Source organism: Rhagoletis pomonella, unplaced genomic scaffold (genome assembly GCF_013731165.1).
Source record: "Rhagoletis pomonella isolate Grant_MI unplaced genomic scaffold, Rhpom_1.0 Rhpom_scaffold_00005, whole genome shotgun sequence".
NCBI classification, from domain to species: domain Eukaryota; kingdom Metazoa; phylum Arthropoda; class Insecta; order Diptera; family Tephritidae; genus Rhagoletis; species Rhagoletis pomonella.
This window is the reverse complement of record NW_023458559.1, coordinates 81160019-81181082: the sequence shown is the minus strand read 5'-3', so window position 1 is coordinate 81181082 and position 21064 is coordinate 81160019. Positions and strand designations below refer to the sequence as shown.

Below are 21064 nucleotides of genomic sequence, written 5' to 3'. Positions count from 1 at the left end.
GACTCAATTTTGCCAGAAATCTCAATGGAAAATATGTGCTTATGTAAGTTAAATATATACAACCACATACATATACAGTGAGTCAAACAAAGGACCACGTGTGGATTTTTTTAAATATTCGTAATGTTTTTCGAGCTAATATTTTTTTTTTTTTTTCTATAAAAATACCGTCCAAGCTTTACCCAAAAACATATAAATCATAGTTTCAAATTTTGTACAAAATTTCCGAAAATTCTACAAATTTTCATAAACATTTCAAGTTTTTAATCTGAATCTTTAGAACATTTTTGTGCATGGAATTTTATAGCCTACTTTTTTCCATATAAGCATGAACTTCTAATGAAATAAAACTCAGAAGACCGTAAGCAACAAAATTTCAAAAAAATGCACGCCAGTTTTTGAAAATTCCACTTGCTATATAAAAAACCCGAAAGTATCAAAAACCAACGCGATTTTTAGCCGATTGAAACTTGCACTTTATTGGAGTACAATTATATGGGCTATAAAACTACATACCCAAAAATATTCTTAAGGTTCCAATTGAAAAGTTGAAATTTTGATGAAAATTTGTTGAATTCTCTTAAATTTTGTACAAAATTTGAAACTATGATTTATATGTTTTTAGGTAAAGCTTGGACTGTATTTTTATAGAAAAATAACAAACAAAATTTAATTCGAAAAACATTACGAATATTAATAAAATACTACGTGGTCATTTGTTTGAGTCACTGTATATTTATATACAACATCTCTCTGACCATATGAACGCCAGAGGTATACAATTCTAACAAAAAACTTTAGAACTCGAGCAAACATAATAAGTAAATAAGTCAGGAGAAAAAATTCATAACCAGCGATTGTTAAATCTTACGGATTCACTTTTGTTTCGGTCAGCACAGTGTTTTGCTTTTAAATTTGCCCGAACAATCTACCTCGTCAACAGAAAAAATAGGTAGATTTGAGCATTTTATAAAGTCCGAATCAGGGATATGTATTTTTTACGCTTTTTTCACTGATCTAAAGTCGCCAATTTCTTAAACGTTCCTAAAATTATTGTTATAAAATGCATTCAGTGAAGACGTTGCCAAACCCGAAAAATAATATATTTTTCTTAGTGTTGTGGATTAAAAGCTTTAGGACCACTGGCATAAAAAAAAAAATTCTTTTTATAAAAAACTTAAAACAAACTTTCGGTAAATGTTCTACGCATCTGCAGAAGCCCTAATTATATTATTTGTTTAGTAATAGTTTAGATGTGCGAATCAAATAGAGGTTACTGCTAGAGTCTGTGGGTATTTTTACATTCTTTAACGGGTACTTGTCACGATTGCATAATTAAATTAGTTTCCACAAGAATTCAGGGTAAGAAGTGCATTGCGATTTGGTTACTTGCAAGCGTCAATTATCGAAAGGACGAGGGGTACTTACGCTTCTGGAAATAACTTGCGCTTCTAGTAATCAAAAACGGCGTTCTTTTATCCCATAGCAAACAATTTATTTTCAAAAATCTCCAGAAAACTTTGCTGCTTCTAAACACTGTGTACGCAATTCACCAGCGTAACCACAAAATGCAAAATTGAAGAAGTAGCACTTGTAGAAAACGAGCAAAAACAACAACAGTGTCAGCAATAGCAACAGCTGCTAACGAAAACACGGAAGCGTTAAACAACTGAATGGCACTTAACGTTAAACGAAAACAAAAATTTTTCCACACTTACACATTTTTCTCTTCATTTTTCGCAAGCGGTTGAGGTGAAAGTTTCAGGTACACCCCCACACAGAAAAACGCACGCAGACACACACACACACACACACATACATTTAAACAGGCAAAGGCAAATACACACCTTGTGCAAATACTTCAGCCGTACAAGGCAAGCAAGGAAATGAGGATTAAAGTGAGTTGAACGTCAAGTTGCCACAGACGAGTGGACACTTCCGGCTGAGGGTGAAGCGGGTATACTTCGAACCGAATGGGCGGTATATCGTTAAAATTTTCTGGTTTTCATTGTTTGTGTTGTAGGTGTTTCTTGTGGTTTTTGCGAGCATGAAGAGGTGGTCAAGCAAATTCGTTCGGTCGGTCGATTGAAGTGAGATGTATTTAATGTAAGGGGCGGGGGGCGAGAGGCGAAGCACAAGGTGAGTGTCGGTAACACCTTGCACTAACTGCTTTAACAAATTAAGTGCAAATTCATTTGATTTTTAGTGACTACAACAGCTGACACAATGGCAGACTAACCGAATTGCTATGTTTGTGATGGGCAGACTATTTTATTAGCAGCTTGTCAAACAGAGCGACTGATTTGTGACCAGGGAAGCACACATAAATTAGAGCATAGCCAAAGAGGAAATGTTGATTAAATTACGTACTGATACTGTGTTGACCTTTTCGATTGCTTAAAGCACAAGTTCAAGTCTTTTAAAGCGAAACTTTGTGGCATTAGGCATACGGGATTCGGGGTTATTTTGCTAGAAGGAAAAATTAAACTACTTCTTCTTATTAAAACCGGTTAAAAAATGTCTATGGAAAAATGCAATTCTTAAAATTTTCAAGCTATGGTTACATATTTGAAATAAAGTACCTTAAAACTAATATTTATTACAGTTTGCAAGTACATATCGATGGTCCTCTGCAATAACGACACAACTAGGGATGTTAACTTTTCAGCTTTTTCCCATCCCTGGATTTTCGGAATGTCGTTATCACAATACCGGGATTTAGATCTTCATTACTTTTCAACAACTTAAATCGAAAAAATTGTTTCTATCTCTCCTACCATAAAATAAATAATAAATAAATGGGTTCGAAACCTAATTTTTTATTTAAAGTGGCGCTTTTATTTTTTCTATCTGACGTCAGGATTTATTTTAAAGAACTTCAAAGATATGATCAATTCCAAAATTATTTAAAAAATTCAATGCAATGTAGAATAAAAATATAGGTACCAAATATAAAAGGAAATTTCTTTAGAATTTAAAAATATTTAAATTTTTTGTATTCACAAGGACGAATAGGTAATTTTTTAAGCTGATAAAGTTATAAGGGTGAAATTCGAGGATGTTATCCTTAACATAAAATTTTTTCAAAAACAAATATTGCGGAATTTCAAGGATAACATTCTAAAAGGACGTTTTCAATACTTACCAGTCCTTCTGCACCAAAAACTTTAATCTGTTTAAATTCTACAGCACCTCCTTTTTAATTTGATACCCATACTTATTCTCTAGGCACATTATACTGAATTTTTAAAATCATTTTTGAATTACTGACGTCAGAGTGAAAAACTAAAAACGCAATTTTACTATATTTGGCCCATGGTTTCGCAAATATATGGATATTTCTGTTTAAAATTTACTATCGCGCGTTTTTATATGTATATTACTAAATAAAAAAAAAATATGGCCAATACTGGTCAAGAAAAGGAGTTTCTATTATTGCCATCAGTCAAGTTACAAATCCTGGGATTATTTGCCAAGAATCCCGGGATTTTCGGGACCTTAAAAAGGCCGGGATCCCGGGATTAATATTCCTAGACACAACTAAAAAAACGCTAGTATTTGAGTTATGTAGCGGATTAGGTTGATAAATTATCATATTTTTCTGTGGAAAATTGACGTTTGTATGCTTACTTGTTACCAATCCGACAGGATGCGCAATTGTGTAATTTGTCAGGAAATCGATCTAGGCAAACCTTACTACTGAACAAAGGCACATATCTCACAATTATCGTGAATACTAGCATATGTCCAACACTGTCGCTCGGTTAGTGTTAATGACTAGATGGTGGCGACAACCCTTGTAATTAAATTAAATCCTTCCTTGAGAGTTCAAGTAAATCGATCAAATAAATTAAATTATCGAAGTGAAACCGTATTCAATCCCCTTGCTAAGTGTTCCAAACCACAATTTTTGTATGTAACTAAAATTTTATTCGGGCCAAAGACCGAATATTTTAATAAAGTATTTCAAAATTAAACTTTTTAACTGCTTATACTTAAGTACTATATTTGGTGTATTTACAAAACTACATAGTCTATATAATTAAACAATAGTTATTAACTCTGCAGATCTAAATCCCCAAGTACTTGCAACTCCAACATATTTTTCTGTAGTTGACCCACGGATTCCACAAAGCTTAATTCACCAACTTCGGTTTGTACCTCCACCTCCAATGCCGGCTCAGGCACATTTTCTTCGATCGGCAAATTACCACAATAATATTGATCAGCATACGAAGTGGATGTGGATGGACTGCTGATGTAAACGTAGAAATCAAAGGAGGCATTTAGCACTTCCATTTTATTTTGTAAATTACTTTTTATATTTTTTGTATTACTTCAATATTTTAGTTTCTTTCACGATATGCAAATGCTATGTAATTGTGAGTGCAGAACTTGGAATGTGCCACGATAGCAAAGCAAACTGCTTTTATATGATTTATGAAAATTACTATGTATGGTGGTTAGTAGCGCAGGTAGCACGGCAGTACAGGTCCTTTTAAGGGTACCCTAAATCGTTAATTTAGTGAGTCCTTGGAATCTAAGCTTGTTAATGGTTTTCATAAGTTCTTTACCTTTGCAGGTAATTACATACATACACATGTGCGTGTTCGTAAATTGACATAACGAGCATACACATAGTCGTCCTCGTTATGAGGGATACTCGGTAAAACCTACCAACATTTAAAGAATAACTTAAAAAACGATAGCATTATTAATTTTTTAGAAAGTAATCCAAACCAGAGCTCTAATATATTATATTTAATTTTTAACTAAATAGTATTGGGCTGTTTTTGCCAATTTTTCAAACTGTTTTTCTTTTTTAACAAGAACTTTAATTCTAATGTAGAATTTTAAAGTTTACTGCTTAGCTTTGTTTATTGAAACAAAACCAGATAATTTTCGATCAGCCTTTTCCATTTTCAGCCCGCTTCTTAACCATACACGTGAACAAACCTTTGGACTTCTTTGTAGTTTTCATATTAAAATTTCCTTGATAGCCCCAAGTCAGATTTGAATGCGCTTGGCCCAATTATGTCATAAATAAAATAGTTTTTTTTTTAAGTCCTCTTCAACTTCGAATATTGATAGCATATGGTGAAATTCTATGTAGTACTAATATTTTCGGGGTAAGCGGATCACTCGTTGTGGTAAGACTAGAATCCCGTGTACAATGTCAATTCCGGCAAATCAATTTTCATTTTCTACCAGATGCGAATGTTAGCAGAAAAATGTCTAACACAAAAATTTCATATTTGGACAGCTTAGAAACAGCTTTTAGCGTGAAAAATCTTTCGGAAAATTTATTATTATAAAAACTATATTGAAAAATGCAAATGAACGCATTTTTTAATATTTCAAAATTAATCTTTCTAATGCAAAAGTATGAGAAAGCTTCACTGAGAAAAATGTTTGGTTAAGTCAACTAAAAATGTTTCTCTCAACACATGATTTGGTTATACATAGTTATGTACATTATTTGCATACAGCTCCAAAACCATGTGGAGAGCTTGGAGCTTGTTATATAAGCTGAAATTTTCTAAGTGTAAATTTCGGAGTCATTGCAAGGAATTCAATGACACACTGCTAATAAAAATAACCAGGGAGTTGGGGCTATGCACTGCTGGCAAGCTGAGTAATTCAAATGCGGCGGGAAGGGGAATTTAGACCTGGTAAATCCACCATGGAACAGATATTCGCCATGCGCCAATTGAAAGAGACTGGCGAGTAGAGGATCGACACACATCATCCGTTTTTCCATTTTAAATCCGCTTCTGACGGCACGAAAAGCAGTTGCTTATAGTATGCTGAGTTGTCTGAATTTTATATCTCTGCGAAACAAATACATACGGTTGTGTAAAATAACGTTCAGCAAAACCATCCGCTGGGTCAATTGAGGGGTAACTCGCTGACATCGACATCGGTGACGACAGTCGGAACGTCTGTACTGCCCTCTCTCTATTAACTAAGCCAAAATAGTTTAGGCGGTTACAGCCCTAAACAACAAAAGTAGAAAGGTAACTAATACAAGTAAGTATAAGCCGATTTTTTTTCGACGGTTTTTAACATATGCGATATCATATCAGGGAATTCATTGATCTTGCTACAAGCACTAGCCACTCAGTAAATGAATCTAAAACATTTCCTTTTATTTTACAATTTACTGAAATCCCGCATTTTACTTATACAAATACATCGTTGTATACAAAGAAAACATCTAAGTAGAACATTCTTACATACATCAGCCGTTCTATAGCAGGAGCAACGCATATCTCAAAGCAAAGAAAATTTAGGTAGATGAAAATAAACCGATTTACCGTAAAAGAGGAAGCGAAAAACAGAAATCAGTTCAGTGTTAATGCAGAGTTGCAAATGAGTGCCGGAGAAGCGCCACCACGTTTTTTTTTTTCAATTCAACTGCGTAAATTGTTGTTGTCAACCTAGTTTTACTTACCCTACTTGTGTTCTCATTACCATGTATGTATGTATTTTTAGCTTTTTTATTACATACATACATAGAGCATACGGGAAAAGGGAGCTCGATAAAAAAGACGGAATCACTCACTCGCATCCAACTTTTTAGTATCTAGTTAGCAAATGACAAACTGCGGACTGGGTCAAACTATTTTCTAAAACTACTTTTTCACTCTTCCGCCATTAACCAGAGGATTAGAATTGGGGGTGTGGGTGTGGAGGTGCGAAAAGAGGAAACACTTCTGCGTTCCGCAATTTCCAATCACTAATAAGGACACTCGACTTTAATGGCAGGGCGCGGCGGTGCGGAGTGAAGAGCAAGAATCCCATCGAGAACCTCTGGTAGTAGATAATCAACAAAAAATTGGATGCTGACTAGCAAAATTTGCAGGCACGGCATGCAGGACTTGGCGGTGGGTAGAAGTTAGCATAGTTAACAATTGCAATGAGATCTATTCGGAAAGGATAATAAAATTGTAGAATGGTGGTAGCAGCACCAGTTTTATACGCAAGCATGCATGCATGCAAGTAGATAATCAAATAGGAGGCTATCGAATATTTTACATTTCCAGCGACAGCAATCATCGAACAAGTTTGGTGGCACTGAGATATCATTTTGGTATGAGTTACTTGGCGCTCATTAGAAAGTCACTATCAGCTTAACTCAAATGCATTTTTTAACGATATCACGTTACATTTTTGTAGGTTCGCTGCATACTTGTTCTCTCTATGCAGCGTCACCACCACTTCTTCATCTATTAAAATTCTCTTATCAATGCTAGTTGACGAAGGAGATGAATTTACCACTCAGCACGATTTCTGCTCATTTAAAAACTACGGACAAGCAAATGTTGACATCAGTACTCGCTAACGGAAAGGGAAAATTATTCTAATGAGCTTAATTTCTTCATCGAAGTGCTCGTTGAAATGTGCTCGTGTTATTCGCTGTAAGCAGCTACTCTGGCGCCACTTTAGCAGTGAAAGTGGGATTGCGAACTTTCACTTTGGCGACAGTGTCAGCGTAGGCGTTGCCTATGGTCACAACTAAGTTACCGTTATGTGATAAGCTGCCACAAAGTGCGAAATTAAAATTGTTCAGCTGGTTTAGCGATAGCTGAGCAAAGCTAGATGACTTTTTTTATTGCATTGAGGTACTTAAAAAAGGTAAGAAGATACGATAAAATGCCGGCGCTATCAAAGGAACTAAAGAAACAGATAGAGATGCGGATGGAACTTGTTATGGTCGCATATATAAAAGAAGGAAATTTAAGCAAAGAATACGCTCCGTATGAGATGACAACTGATGTTATCGTTATTTGGTGATTTTCATTACGCTCTCATTATCGTATAAACTCCTTAATGATCTAAAAAAAATTTAAAATAATTTTGGCAGGTTCAACCTTACCTACAGTAAACATTGTGGTCGAAAAAACTTCGTTTATCCATCGCAAATAATATTCATGTAACTCCATTGCAAAAATAATTTGCTTGAGCTTTCAAAATTGCAAAAATCGCGAACCGATGTTTTTGCTAGTTTTTGTGATGAGTTACCATAAGACCTTTTATTCTAACTGTAGCGGTTAATATATTTGTTTTAAAGCTTGTTGAAACCCCGCAAGCAATATCTAAACGTTTTTATGTAAACGTCTTATGTATGTCAGAAGACATGGGCATATCCTAGCGTGCGTGGAGGATTGACCCACGAAATTCGTGTTCAGACGTTACTCAAAACGGAAGCGGTTTTGATATGTTCATCAAAGTCGACAGATTTCGGCTAATTTTCGTTGGGCACGTTACTCTTTTAGTCGTTGCCTAAAACTAATACTAAGCTAAGACAGAAATTTAATTGATTCAATTACTTTTTTGGTGTTCACACACAGTCAGCTATTCTATTTGCCATGTGCTACAGTTACTCTTTAATTTGAAAGTACATTCGGTACAAGCACACCATTTTAGGTACATTTGAAACGTTGCCAAATAACTTGTCAGGAGATATTTTCTAGTGTAGGAACTTGTCAAAAAGCCTATCTCCTTTGTGAAGGGGCATACAATCGATGCAAGAGGGTAGACAAAGAATATGCAAAATAAACAAAATACATATTTTTTTACTTTCCCGTAAGTTTTTCCGCAAATTAGGTACAATTTTAAAATCCGATTTTCAATCCCTGATGAATATCTTATGTAAAAGTACAGAAGAAACAAAAAGCTGATTGCTATTTGTTCAACAGGCAAAATCAAAGTCAAAATCAAGCAAGCCCAGCAAGATTACATGAAAATCATTTAATTACCACTCGATTATGCACTAATCGAGCAACTAAGAATGGAAATTTTGTATGGTAAACCGAGCTCAATTATGGTCTTCTCCGAGATAGCCAGGCTAATTGCTCGATTAGCAGCCTTTCTGAACATACTTTTAGGCTATTCAGAGCTATGCTTCAAGAAATAAAAGAGACAAATCAGATTTCTTAAATAAATGTGAAAATATGTATGAAATTAACATATATTGTACTACATTTGCCATTTTGGATACAAAAATGGAGAAATTGATTTGCATACATTTTTGCCGTTTTTGGTTGGGAATTAATCTGATTTGCGCATGTGGCAGTTAGAACGTTAAAAAATGAGAAGCCAAAATATTTTCCAAGCGATATTTGGTCAATAAATTTGGTTTGGAAAAAATGCAAAAATGAAAGAAATATATTTTTTTAACAAAAAAAAAATTCCAACACATTGACACAAGTTTCATCTTATTCTCATGGTTGAAATCGGATATATAAGGCATGAACTCTACATGGAGGTTTCAGCGCACAGCTCGGTAGGCACAGTAGTGACAGTTCCAATGATATGCATGTTCATTGAGCCCAGTTGTTTTGAACGAACATCCATTTGTTTATGCCACGGTGAAATTTGTATATAGAGAAAGCTTTCATTCCAAATGCGCTACTTTACCGAAGGTGTTATCAATAACTATATTTCGGAAATTGTGTGTATTAGCCGAAATTTCCCTACTGCGAGTTTAAATCAATATGTCCAGCCCCCATCCATAATTCCCAAAAATCCTTGTAATAATACACTTCCTTGATTATATTATACCATCCAGTGGCTTAGTTAGGCATACTACTTCTTGTCTTCTTTCACTGCACATTTTTTAAACAATGCTTATTTAATTGTAAAACCATCTGTGCACAGCACGTTTGCCCTCCAAATTTCGCTAACGAGAAGCGAAACTCATTTGTTGATTCACTCACTCACTGCGTTTGTATATCTTCTCGCTGCGTTTGTATACCTTCTCGCTGCGTCTGGCTATGGCTTTGATTTTATGCCCGACAAACAAAGGCATTATGTATATGCATTCGCCAAAGAAAGGGAAAATTATTAGCTGAATTTTTTTATTGGCATTGTTTTCGCGCTTTGCATTTTTCGTCACGTTTTCGCATCTTTTCGTTAATATAATGCCCCTCCAAATTGGCTCATTATATGCTTTTTTGTCGCTTTGGTTTTGTTGTAATATTTTTTTTTTTGTTCTTTAGCGTTCATTTGCGAATTTTATATGCGCAACTGTGTCTGCGTGGGCAGACGTGCGAATTCTACAGCCATCATCATCAACGCCACCACAACGATATTTAAATTTCACATCGAATTTTTCAAATTGTTTTTGAAAACATCTCATACCAATCCCAATTGAGCAATGACCAGTTATTATAAAGTAAATGTTTGTTGACAAAGTTATTTCTTCTCTTCTTTCGACTAATAATTTACACCCTGTTGTTCACAAATGTCATTTCAATATACTTGCGTAATATTTATTGAGTTTGTGGATGGTAATAGAAAGCAAATTTAAATACGGCCATAAATTTATATGCGTGTATGTAGGATTTTCGGATCTTTTGCGCAGTGCGATTTACGAAATTTTAAATATTTAATCGAAATTCATATTTACAGAGGTTCTTAAGCAAACATTTTTTTTACATACAATTTTTCGAAATTTGGCGGGATACCGATCACTTATGTCAAACATGTGTATTTCGACAACCACTTCTCCAAACTCTACCAAATTTTAGACAAGCATTGAACTATTTAAGCGCTGACTTGAAACTACTTTTTAAATTAAAAAATTACCGTTATTGATTTACTACTCTTTTGGCATTTAAAGAAATCACACTTGAATTACTTGTTTTCTAAATATGTAGTATATTCCAAACAATTTTACATGATAAAAACATAGTCTCTCAATTTGCGGCCATGTTTTTTTTAAGTTTACCTGCATTTTAAAATCATATAAAATTGAGAAAAAAAAATCAAATGGGATTGCAAATTAGAATGTGTGTGTGAATTTGTGTTTAAAATTTAATTGCTTGCAAATGCTAAGTGTGCCTCTTAGCGGTTCTACCTTACTATATTTTTATAATGCAATTTGATGGATAATTTTTTCTAAAAGGATAAATTTAAAAATTTTCTTATTCATAACGTTTAATCGTTCAGTTCTGGAGATTTGCCCATAGACTTCCACTTCTTAAACCTACTTTAACTCATTGGCCTCACCTACCACCTACCAAGCACATTACAGAGTCGTCAGTGTACGTTCCATTACAATTTCAAAGCTTCGTGTACCAAAACGAAATGAAAATGTTTTTTTTTTTTTTAGTGCGGCAACCCTGCAGACTATAAGGTCATTGCTTGACCGACACACCGCTAGCGACTTTACTCATTTCATCATTAGTTTATTTTTGTGTGTATGTTTTTTGGAAAACGGGCGTGACCCCGCCCACTTATGATGAAATACTCTATCTCGTAGCCGCTTCACCAATCCTTACCAAACTCTGTACGAGCCAGCTAAGAAATATGTTGAAAATCATTGACATCTTATGCCCTGCTGTGGATCCCAGTACCCAAGTTTGCTCAAAACCCTTTACACATGTTCCAACATTTACATATACATATGTGAACTCTTATATTTATGCAAGTACTTTCCTCCTGGACCGATTTGGCCGCAATGCATTTAACAACCTCAAATTTTATTTAATCTTGCATTCTTTTTCCACCCAAGCTTCTGATTACTTTTGTTTCTTATTTTCTCATTTTTGTGCGTCCAGTAATGTAATCAACACGACTTCACCACTGAGGAGCGAAACACGTTCGGCACTCATAGTCACTCTTCAGAGCCTCTGATTTTTTATTTTTTTTTTTCCTATAATTTTTACACAAGCAGCAGATTTTCGGTATTTAACGGTTTGACCGTTCGCATGCGTGGGTGTGTATGGATATGTATGTATATAAGCATATACAAACGAATATATTATGAAGAAAAGATGCAGCACGTACATAAAAGGCAAGCAGTTGAGCCTTCGAAAATGCCCTGGAAATCACTTGTCCACCTTCACCTGTTTACTCGCCTTTGCATGTCCTGCATCTCTGTCCACATGTCGTGCATGTAATTTAAAAATTTGCTGCTTGTTGCCATTATTCAACTTCTTCTCTGCGCCGTCGTAGCACGCTTCGCTCGTCATGTGTGCGGATTATTCAGTCATTCATTCATATGTGGCGGTGTAAAGCTCGAAATGGTTTGTCATTTCTGTTTTTCGCCACTTTGTATTACTTTCTGTTTTATTTCCTCAATCTTTATGTGGTTGGTAATTTTCGCTAGCCTTTCAGCGCACATCAAAGGATATTTTCACAGGTCCTGAAGATGTGGGCTATATTTCGGAAGGTCTGTATGCTGGATGCTGGATTATGTGAAATGTCCGATATATTTTCCTGTTGTAAGTATTGCAAAAATAAGAATAAGGAAAGAAAAAAATTAAAAGCCGAAGTACTTACATATATGAAGAAACAAAAGCTATGAAAAATTAACTAAAGGAATTAGCAGTGCATATGAAATGTAAAAATGGAAGACTTTTACTCAATTCATTCACGCTCGGCCGAAGTATTTTAATGAGATACCTTTTCTTCGAATTTTCCTTTTCAACTTGGAAGTCAATAATTATTATAAGCGAACATAATACTTGGATAGTGCAAAGCCCACCTCCGACACGCTTTCATATGTAAAATTTGTTGAGGTTTACGTTAACAAAAAAAAAAAATTAGAAAAAAGAAAAGTTTTCAACTTTAGTGTGTTATGATTAGTTCTTATTAAGGAAATGTATGTGTGTTGGTGTTGGTTGAATATGTATGTAATTTACCCAACTTTTTGCTTTCGTTTAAGCTTTTGATAATTTTATGGCTGCGTGATTTTATTGAATACTTAATACCAAACAAAACGTGTTTTTAATTTTTTAACATTTTCTTTGCCACTTTCTAAGTACTTTCGAATAATATTTTGTTTTTTCAGCAGAGTGAACAATAAAAAAATTCATAGAAAGCTATAATTTATAATTTATTTATAAAATGTTTGTACACCTCTACCTCTACATATTTACGAAATAGTTTTGCTTTTGTTGCACAGCGAAGTGGCTGGAAAGCTTAACGGAAATATTCTATGGAAACCTAAAAACTCCTTGGCCTCTAGATTGATGTCGGAATTAACCATATATTTACTTCTATATTGACAGCAACGTATCTTCAAAATGTGTTTTTATTCCGCAATCAAAGGGAGACAGCCTAGCCAATAAATGCATACTTGTGAACGACTACAAACATCCACATGTCAAGCCACTGCAGGAGTGGTTTAATAAAAAAAAAAAAAAAAAAAATAAATAAAAATATATAAACAACCAAAAATTTTTCCCTGAAAGTGATTAGTGCAAGCTTTGTGGCAGCCGGCGGATTTGCATAAGCAGCAAGTGATGTAAAAGTTACAATTAAGGCGATCACCGTAACCAATCTTAAAAGATATACTTACTACTGTGCGTGCCTCATTAAAAAAAAAAATTAATTTTTATGCTTTTAAAATTAAAATTTAGTTTTGTAAAATATTGACGGTTACTGCACCGCTCCTGATTTTTTTTCAACTGTCATGGAATTAACACAAAAGAATGCCGTCCATTCAACTGTTTTTGCGTTCTTTTTTAATATGTTTTAAAGCTGCACGATCCTCGAACTAAGCGGAGCAGTTTGTTGGGTATTAAAGAGCACATGAGTTTTGCACACCTGCAGCCCCTCGATGCCTCCCGGTCATTCCTGAGCGAAATATTCACCCATGGCTTGGGTGGTCGAATGCGGGAATGCTATAAATGTTTGCGGACCGAGAATACCCGACCGAGCACTCGCTGACCACATGGACAGATGCCTCATTACTAAACACTCACGTGTGACCTGTCACCCAGAGTAAAACAAGTCCGTTATGTAGTATTTCCGAACTAGCTTGGGAGTCTGCTTCACTACACCATAGAGAGAGAGCTTAGTTATTCTTATGTACCTAGAAGCTTTAACTCCCGAAACATCTTCGATTGGAGACCAGTAATGCTAATGTGTGCGATTCCGGTTTATAAAGGCAAAATTCATTTCTGACTTATCAAGAACCCGCTATACTACCAAATGACCATTCATTTTAATCTAGCCTATATTTTCGGCAAAAACGTAATCATTTAGAGAAAAAACGTTTAATTTTCCTGTGCTAATGAAGACGTCTGATGAGGGCATGTGGTGGTAGTAATATTTTTCAGCAAAGTAAACTATTGTTGTTCTTGCATAATACTTTTCATACTTTGAACATAATATTAAGATCCGTTCAAATTGGAAACGACTTCTCCACGTCGTTTGAAACCAAACGAGGTCGCTGTCGTGCAATTTTTTCAATCTGATGATAGAAAGCGCAACAAGAGCTGCCAATCTGAATCGCAGCGGCACCATATATAGAAAAATAATGACGCTGCTGGCGTATGCAGATCATATCGATATAGTGGGTCTGAAACTTAGCTCAGCTTAGAAGAAGCAGCTAAAGAGATTGGTCTAGTCTGAGATATGTACACTCAGAGGTTTGTCATTTCCTGCCGACGGGTGATCGTTATTAGAGAAAACTTTTTGCTTTTTTTGTTTTTGATGTAGGTCGGAAACAGGGTAACGCGCACTACAGCATTGAATAAATAAATTAACCCTTTGAGTGCCACGGAAAAAAACTAGCTACCTGCAGTTGGGGTCATCGGACCCCTATATAAGAAGTAATGTAGGTCCAACAGATATTTTAACTTTTTCCTTATTTATTTTTAATATTTTTTTTTATAGTCCCAAAATCCCGAATTTAGAAAATACATCTAAAATAGTAACCAAGGATACTAATTAAAGTATTTCCTACATTCCTAAAAGGTAGCGGGAGAATACATATATGCCTTAAGAAAATAATTTTTGTGCTCTCACTCTTATTTTGACGTTTTTCAATTTGTCCCTACCTCGTAAATGTGCCTTGCTCGTACGCAACAGCATTATTGCTCCGCTCTAAACTGTTTCATTGCTTATGGTCGCCACATTTTCGGCAACTGCTCTTCTTCCGCGCGCGAAACGTCTTCAAAATAAAGGATTTTTGGCCCTGCTCTTTTATTTCAGCATCGCTTCAATCAAATGCCAATCAAATAGACGTTTTTCTTCCTCTTCTTGCTTTCTTTAAATTCTTGCCGCAATCTTTTGCCACATGCTTGATTGGATATGCCCTTTTCAGAAAACAAAAAAACAAATTGTAGCGGCATTGACAACGAGGGAACTGAAACTCCATTGCGACGCCGGCAGCACTTTCGTGGTGTCCCACGTCAAGGCGCATTCTGTGTATCAAATTCCATTACGGGCTGTCAAAGTCATTCGAACTTTGATGGTTAGGAAAACGCGTTAAAAGTTGACAGCGTCATTGCTTTCGATTTGAGACGCCTGCGGTGGTCCTGGGGCAATACATATTTGTTAACGCAAGCTTTACGACCAGCACTAAAGCAGCAGCGTTTAAATAGAAATCAGAAAGGGAAGTTGTGTTGGCCAAACAAGGTTGTTGCCGTTGCGGTGTGCGCAAATGTGCGTGCAACTCAGTAATTCAGTCAGTAAGTCAGCGAGCTGCTAAAGGCATCAACTTGTGAAATCTGTGCAAAGTTCTAATTCTTTGAGGAGGAACAAATATTTACAAATGCAATAAGTCTGGCACGCAACATAATTTCCACAAGTGACATACATGATTTGCGAGAAATAAAACCTGATTCAGATCTAATAAATCTTTAAATGGTGCCATTTTTTCCAAAATAAAAAAATATTGGTAAATTAAATATATATGTGTTGATTCCATAATGATATATATGCCATATTTTTGGCAATCGCTCGAGCCGAGGATCAAACCTGGGACCTACAACCTTGTAGTACGCGACTCTCACCACTCGGCTACCGCGGACGCCAAGCTGACTACCTTTGTTTGCTTACTTGTACAACAACCAACAGCTGGCCGCATTTACCAGTGTTGTCATTGAAAATTCCCTTGACCCGAATTAGTTTTGGGAATAAACTCTAGAGGCTGGTTTCTCCAACTCAACTTAGTTTAGCCAATTTTTTAACACTTCGTCAAGAATATTAATAATAACATAATAGAGTGCAATAAGGCCCGTGGAAATAACGCCCATGTGCTTTAATTCCTAAAACAAAGAAATAAAGCCAGCGGGCGTTATTGCCTTTTCAAAAAAGGAATTAAGCCCGCGGGCTTTATTGCCTTTTTCCAGTGGGCATTATTTCCCTTTCGATATGGTAATAACGCCAGTAGTTTTCAGCGAAAACTGGTTTTCGTTTGACAGATTTTACATGGACGAAAACACAAGGTTTAGGTCGAAACCCGGTCAGAACATGGTATTAGAGAAAGCCTAATTTTTCAAAAAACTTATCCAAAGCATAAAATTGTTGTTAAATAAAAAGGGCATTACAAACGTAAGTCCATAACTATTATTCCTATAAAATACAAAACGTCTATACACTCCACCTAAAACTAATACTCCTATCCTATATATGTATGTACATATGTACTACTGATCCAATTACTTAATGAACACTTCAATTTCTACCATCAATCCACCCAACTAAATACTTGCTATGTATTTGCTTTATTACAAAATCTCTATAACTTAACAAATTTCTTTCCAGTGCAGACTAGAAACGTAAGCTATGTACATAGAAACTTGCGCAAGAAACACATTCCCATAATCCTTATTTTCATATACGCCAACAAAAAAAAAAACACTATTTACTTTCAATACACTTTTCACTAAATCCTATGGGGATTTACGAACGGCATTGATTGATCCTTGAAACTTTTACGCTACACCGGAGTGGCACACAACTAGCAGCTTGAGTTGCTGGGACGGTTGCTTGGTTGGTTGGTCGGTTGATAGCTTGCTACTTTGCGCGTTGAACTCAATGAATTAAAAGTAATTTAAGTGGTGATTTTGATGAATTGCATATTGCATACAAAATCACCATTTGACATGCTTCAATATTTTCTCGAAAATAACGACTAACTGAAATGTAAGAAATTGCAAAGTGCATAAAAGCAAAAGGCAAAAAAAAAACGAGAAGAAGTGGCGAAATGAATGTGGGGGATTTAGAGTTCAGCTAAAAAACCGCAACACTCAGCTATGTAGCTGCTAACTTGTCGTTTCCCACTCTTCTCATTGAAGCCATCCTCCTGCTGCTGAGACTTACTTGGCTGCTATGCCAAGATATGCAAAAATTTGTACACTTCGAGCGTAACAACTTGAATGTTATATAACTAACAACGATTACTTGCGCACGATTTAACGTTTGACGATTTTATACCCTTCACTAACGTGTGTGTGTGTGTGTGTGTGTGTAGTCCTTCGCGCTGTACGTGCCACATAACCCATTTCGGGTGAATGCCAACAAGAACAACAAATCAACGACAATCAACCGCTAACGCTTTCTTCATCTCGCGCCAGTCTGCTACGGTTATCGCCACTTTTCAATTTGTACGATTCGTTACTTATGTATGTTAAAAAATGTTGCTATTTGTAGGACATGCGTTGCTTTTTATGCAGGTGAGCGAGTATGTCGACATGTTTTTTGAAGTTTACAGCGCACAAACCGCAGCGAATTTCCGTCACCGTCAGCATGCCTAGGCCCACCTCCCCTTCCTTCTCCCTCTTCCAAACAAATGTGCACGTTTTCTCAAGCATACATCCTACGCGAAGTCCTTTAGGGGAGCTCGTAGCGAAAAGGCATGATAGCAGCTCTTTATTTAGTTCCTCATCACAAGCTTAATTCCCTAAAGCCTTCAAAATACTTACACACACACACACACGCATTCTTACTCAAACATGTCCATGTTTACTTGCAACACAAATCTTCCATCGAACACCTTCGCTTGCTCGGCTGCTTTATGTACAATTGGGTGTAAAGCTAGCTAGGTGCAGGCAAGCCGCGAAATAACGTTCTTTTTCTATACCCAGGATCAATCAATGTGTCAAATCGACTTGAAAAGACGTCCCTGGCGATGTTGACGTTGTCGTTTGCAAGTACCTTCCGTTCTACTCCCGCTTCTTCTATTCGCTTTTCTTAGCACTTCGCGTGTCTTCCGCGTGCAATTTTCTAGCTACGTTTCCTTGTATTCAATTTTTTTTTTTTTAGAATTTGCCCTTCAGCTCTAGGGAAAACACGCAGACTAATACGCTTCCCTGGTCGGCAAAAAATCCTCCGGCTGAACCCTCCACGAGGGTGCTGACTGGTAATGGGCACTACAGAGGATTCTGTGCGATGTCAGAATGGTGCTCAGCTAAGATCAGGAATCAGTGCTATGTGCTAAACTCCTTAATAGCGTAGTCATATGGAAATGGTTTCTGATCGTGGCTTGGAGGTCTGAAGGGGCTGGATCAAGGCGTCACGCGCACCGTACCGAGGATCGGCCAGGCTGGGGGCCCCTAAATAGCCCAGTCGCGAACGGAGCCCTCTGGGAGGCGGCCACACCCAGGATGTAAGTAGGCCTTACCTGGGCATCGCGGATCTCTGCCCGGGTGGACGAACCCCTTTCTCCGCAGCCCGTGGGATCTATTATGGAAAAGAAACAATTAACAACAACAACAACAAAAACAGCAACAACAACATCAAAAACAATGTTTAAAGGGACCGGCCCCCTTAAAGCGTCGGAAGGGTCTCGGCCCACTAAACAAGGAGCTCAAGCGATGCAGAGTACCTCCACCAGCCGTAGTGCGGTGACAAATAGCGGGAAACCAAGGCCAATGGTGAAACCGGGCCAAGCTCTCGCAAAAACGATGGAAAGTGGCGGTGGGGCTGCTCAAAGGAGTCCACCCCGGGAAACTCCTGGCACCAGTGGACGCCAACCTGGCATGCAGATTGCAGCCGGGGATAAGGCTGAATCTGGGGCGCAGGCCCCGGGCGGTCCTCCCGCGACACCCACGGCCTTCACGAGGCCTGACCAGAGGCCAGAACCAGCTGCAGCGGGCTATCGGCAGAGGAAGCTAGCTGCTCGAATCCTGCAAAGGTTCACCGCAACGCCTGACCTTTGTAGCAAGGCGAAAGAAGAGCATGTGAAGGAGATCCTCACAGAAATCGACTGGGCAAAGGCAGTCCTGCCCGACTACCGCAAGCCGGAGGAGAAGCAGCCGCAGGCGCCCTCCAGTAAGCGCAATAGATCGGGGGAAAATACGCCCAACCAATACGCAAAGAGGGTCAGAACGCAGGGGCCTTCTTTTGCTGAAGTAGCCAAGGAGCAGATCCTGCTCGGCGTCATCGATGAGAGCAATGAAGACAGCCTCACCCTGAGGCAGCAATGGAAGTGGGTTAAGGCCGCGATGGCCGACATTGCTATCAACATTATGTTGGAGAATCCGGGACCTCCGCCAACCTGCAAGGGAGCGGGGTGGTTCCAAAATAACATCCGCGTTATAGCATGCGAGGATGCCAGATCAGCGGAGATCTACAAGAAAACAGTTGCAGGTATTGGAGAAGTCTACCCTGGTGCGAAGCTCAGGGCGGTCGACTTCAAGGACCTACCGGTGCGACCGAGAGCGAGAGCATGGTTGCCTTGCAAGCCAGCGGAGCCAGAAAGGATCCTCCAAACCATAAGGCTCTATAATCCGGAGCTACCTACCGATAGTTGGAAGGTGGTCAAAATCAACGAAAGCGGTAAAGCGACGATGCAGGTTGTCCTGCTTCTAAATAAGGACTCCATAGAGTTGTTGGAGCAAAAGAGCGGGGTCATACGTTACGGCTGTGACATGGCCAAAATTAAGGTCTACAGCAACGACGTAAACGCAGCGAGGAACCTGATCGCGGAGGTAGAGCCGGAAGAGGCCAACAGCGACGTGGAGATGGAGGAAGAATCCGAGCAGGTTGATCCGATGGACGACCTGACCGGGGGTTATGCCTCATCGACGTCTTCGCTGGGGGTCGGACGCATGCTTCGGCTTTATACGGAGGAGGAGTTGATCGAGATGTCGGAAGACGCGGTCAACTCCACCCTAATAGGCGACGTGGGCGATAACGGCCAAGATGGTGAAGGTACTGCAGATTAACCTTCACCACTGTAAAGCAGCTTCAGCTGCACTGCTGCTCCGTCTAACAGCTAAAGGGGCAGCCGACATCGTCCTAATCCAAGAACCTTGGGTGGTGGGACAAAACATTTGTGGGCTGAAAGCGCCGGGCTACAGACTGGTAAGTGGAGCCTCAACGGGGAAACCAAGGACGTGCATATTGATAAGTATCACACTAAAGTGTCTCTTTCTTCCACAATTTAGCGACGAGGACACAACAGCGGTCAGTCTAAGTGCAAACGGACGACCAATTAGGATGGCATCCATGTACCTAGCGCATGACTAGGAGGTGCCAACTACCTGCATTAAAGACCTAGTGGCCAGCACGAGAGAGGCGCTAATTTTGGGAGGTGACGCGAATGCCCACCATCACACCTGGGGCAGCTCCGATGATAACGAACGGGGTGAGTCACTTTTTGATTTCATACTTAGTTCTAAGCTTGTTATTGCGAATAGGGGGAATGATCCCACTTTTATTACAAAATCCCGAAGGGAAGTTCTGGACGTTACCCTTATCTCTGCGAATGCGGAATGTCTGGTCGGGAAGTGGAAGGTGCTTGAGGAGCACTCCTTTTCCGACCACCGATATATCCAATTCGAGGTATTAGGGGAAACGCCCAAGGCTCCTCTAACTAGAAACTTGCGAAATGCCAACTGGCATAGGTATCGGAAAGAGCTGGATAGGCTTTTGCCACAAGATAGAGAGCCGGCTACTCCAGCAAACCTAGAGGAGCTGGAATATCTTGTCGACCATTTTACGGGGGCCTGCAGAAAGGCAATAGACATTGCATGCCCCAAAAAGCAGCACCGGGGTAGGAAAAAGCCACCCTGGTGGAATGAAGAAATCAGGATTTCACGCAAGAACTGCAGGAAAACCTTCAATCAGGCTACTGCGTCTGGTAGTGAGGGACATTGGGAGACCTACAAGACAGCGTTACGGGAGTACAAGAAGCTCCTAAGAAGGTCGAAAAGAACCTCATGGAAAGACTTCTGCAATGGGGTGGAGTCTATCTCAGAGGCAGGCAGGCTCAGAAAGATACTCTCAGGTACTGCCCAGAAAGCCCCAGGATGCTTGCAAAGACCTGACGGCTCCTGGACAGAGACCGAGGAGGAATCACTGGATCTGCTTCTTT

The 21064-nt window shown here is 38.4% G+C and overlaps 1 protein-coding gene across 1 annotated transcript; it reads left to right on the top strand.

Moving 5' to 3' along the window:
- The first annotated feature begins 18650 nt into the window (after nt 1–18650).
- Nucleotides 18651–20214, top strand: LOC118740243. The gene is made up of 2 exons (XM_036471740.1): nt 18651–20052; nt 20136–20214. Exon 1 carries the CDS (start codon nt 18651–18653, stop codon nt 19911–19913), a length of 1263 nt encoding a protein of 420 aa, XP_036327633.1. The 3' UTR covers nt 19914–20052; nt 20136–20214.
- Nucleotides 20215–21064: the final 850 nt, after the last annotated feature.

Bases quoted from the DNA above. Each gene is read 5' to 3' on its own strand.
- LOC118740243 (XM_036471740.1), top strand. From the start codon at position 18,651: ATGGAAAGTGGCGGTGGGGCTGCTCAAAGGAGTCCACCCCGGGAAACT.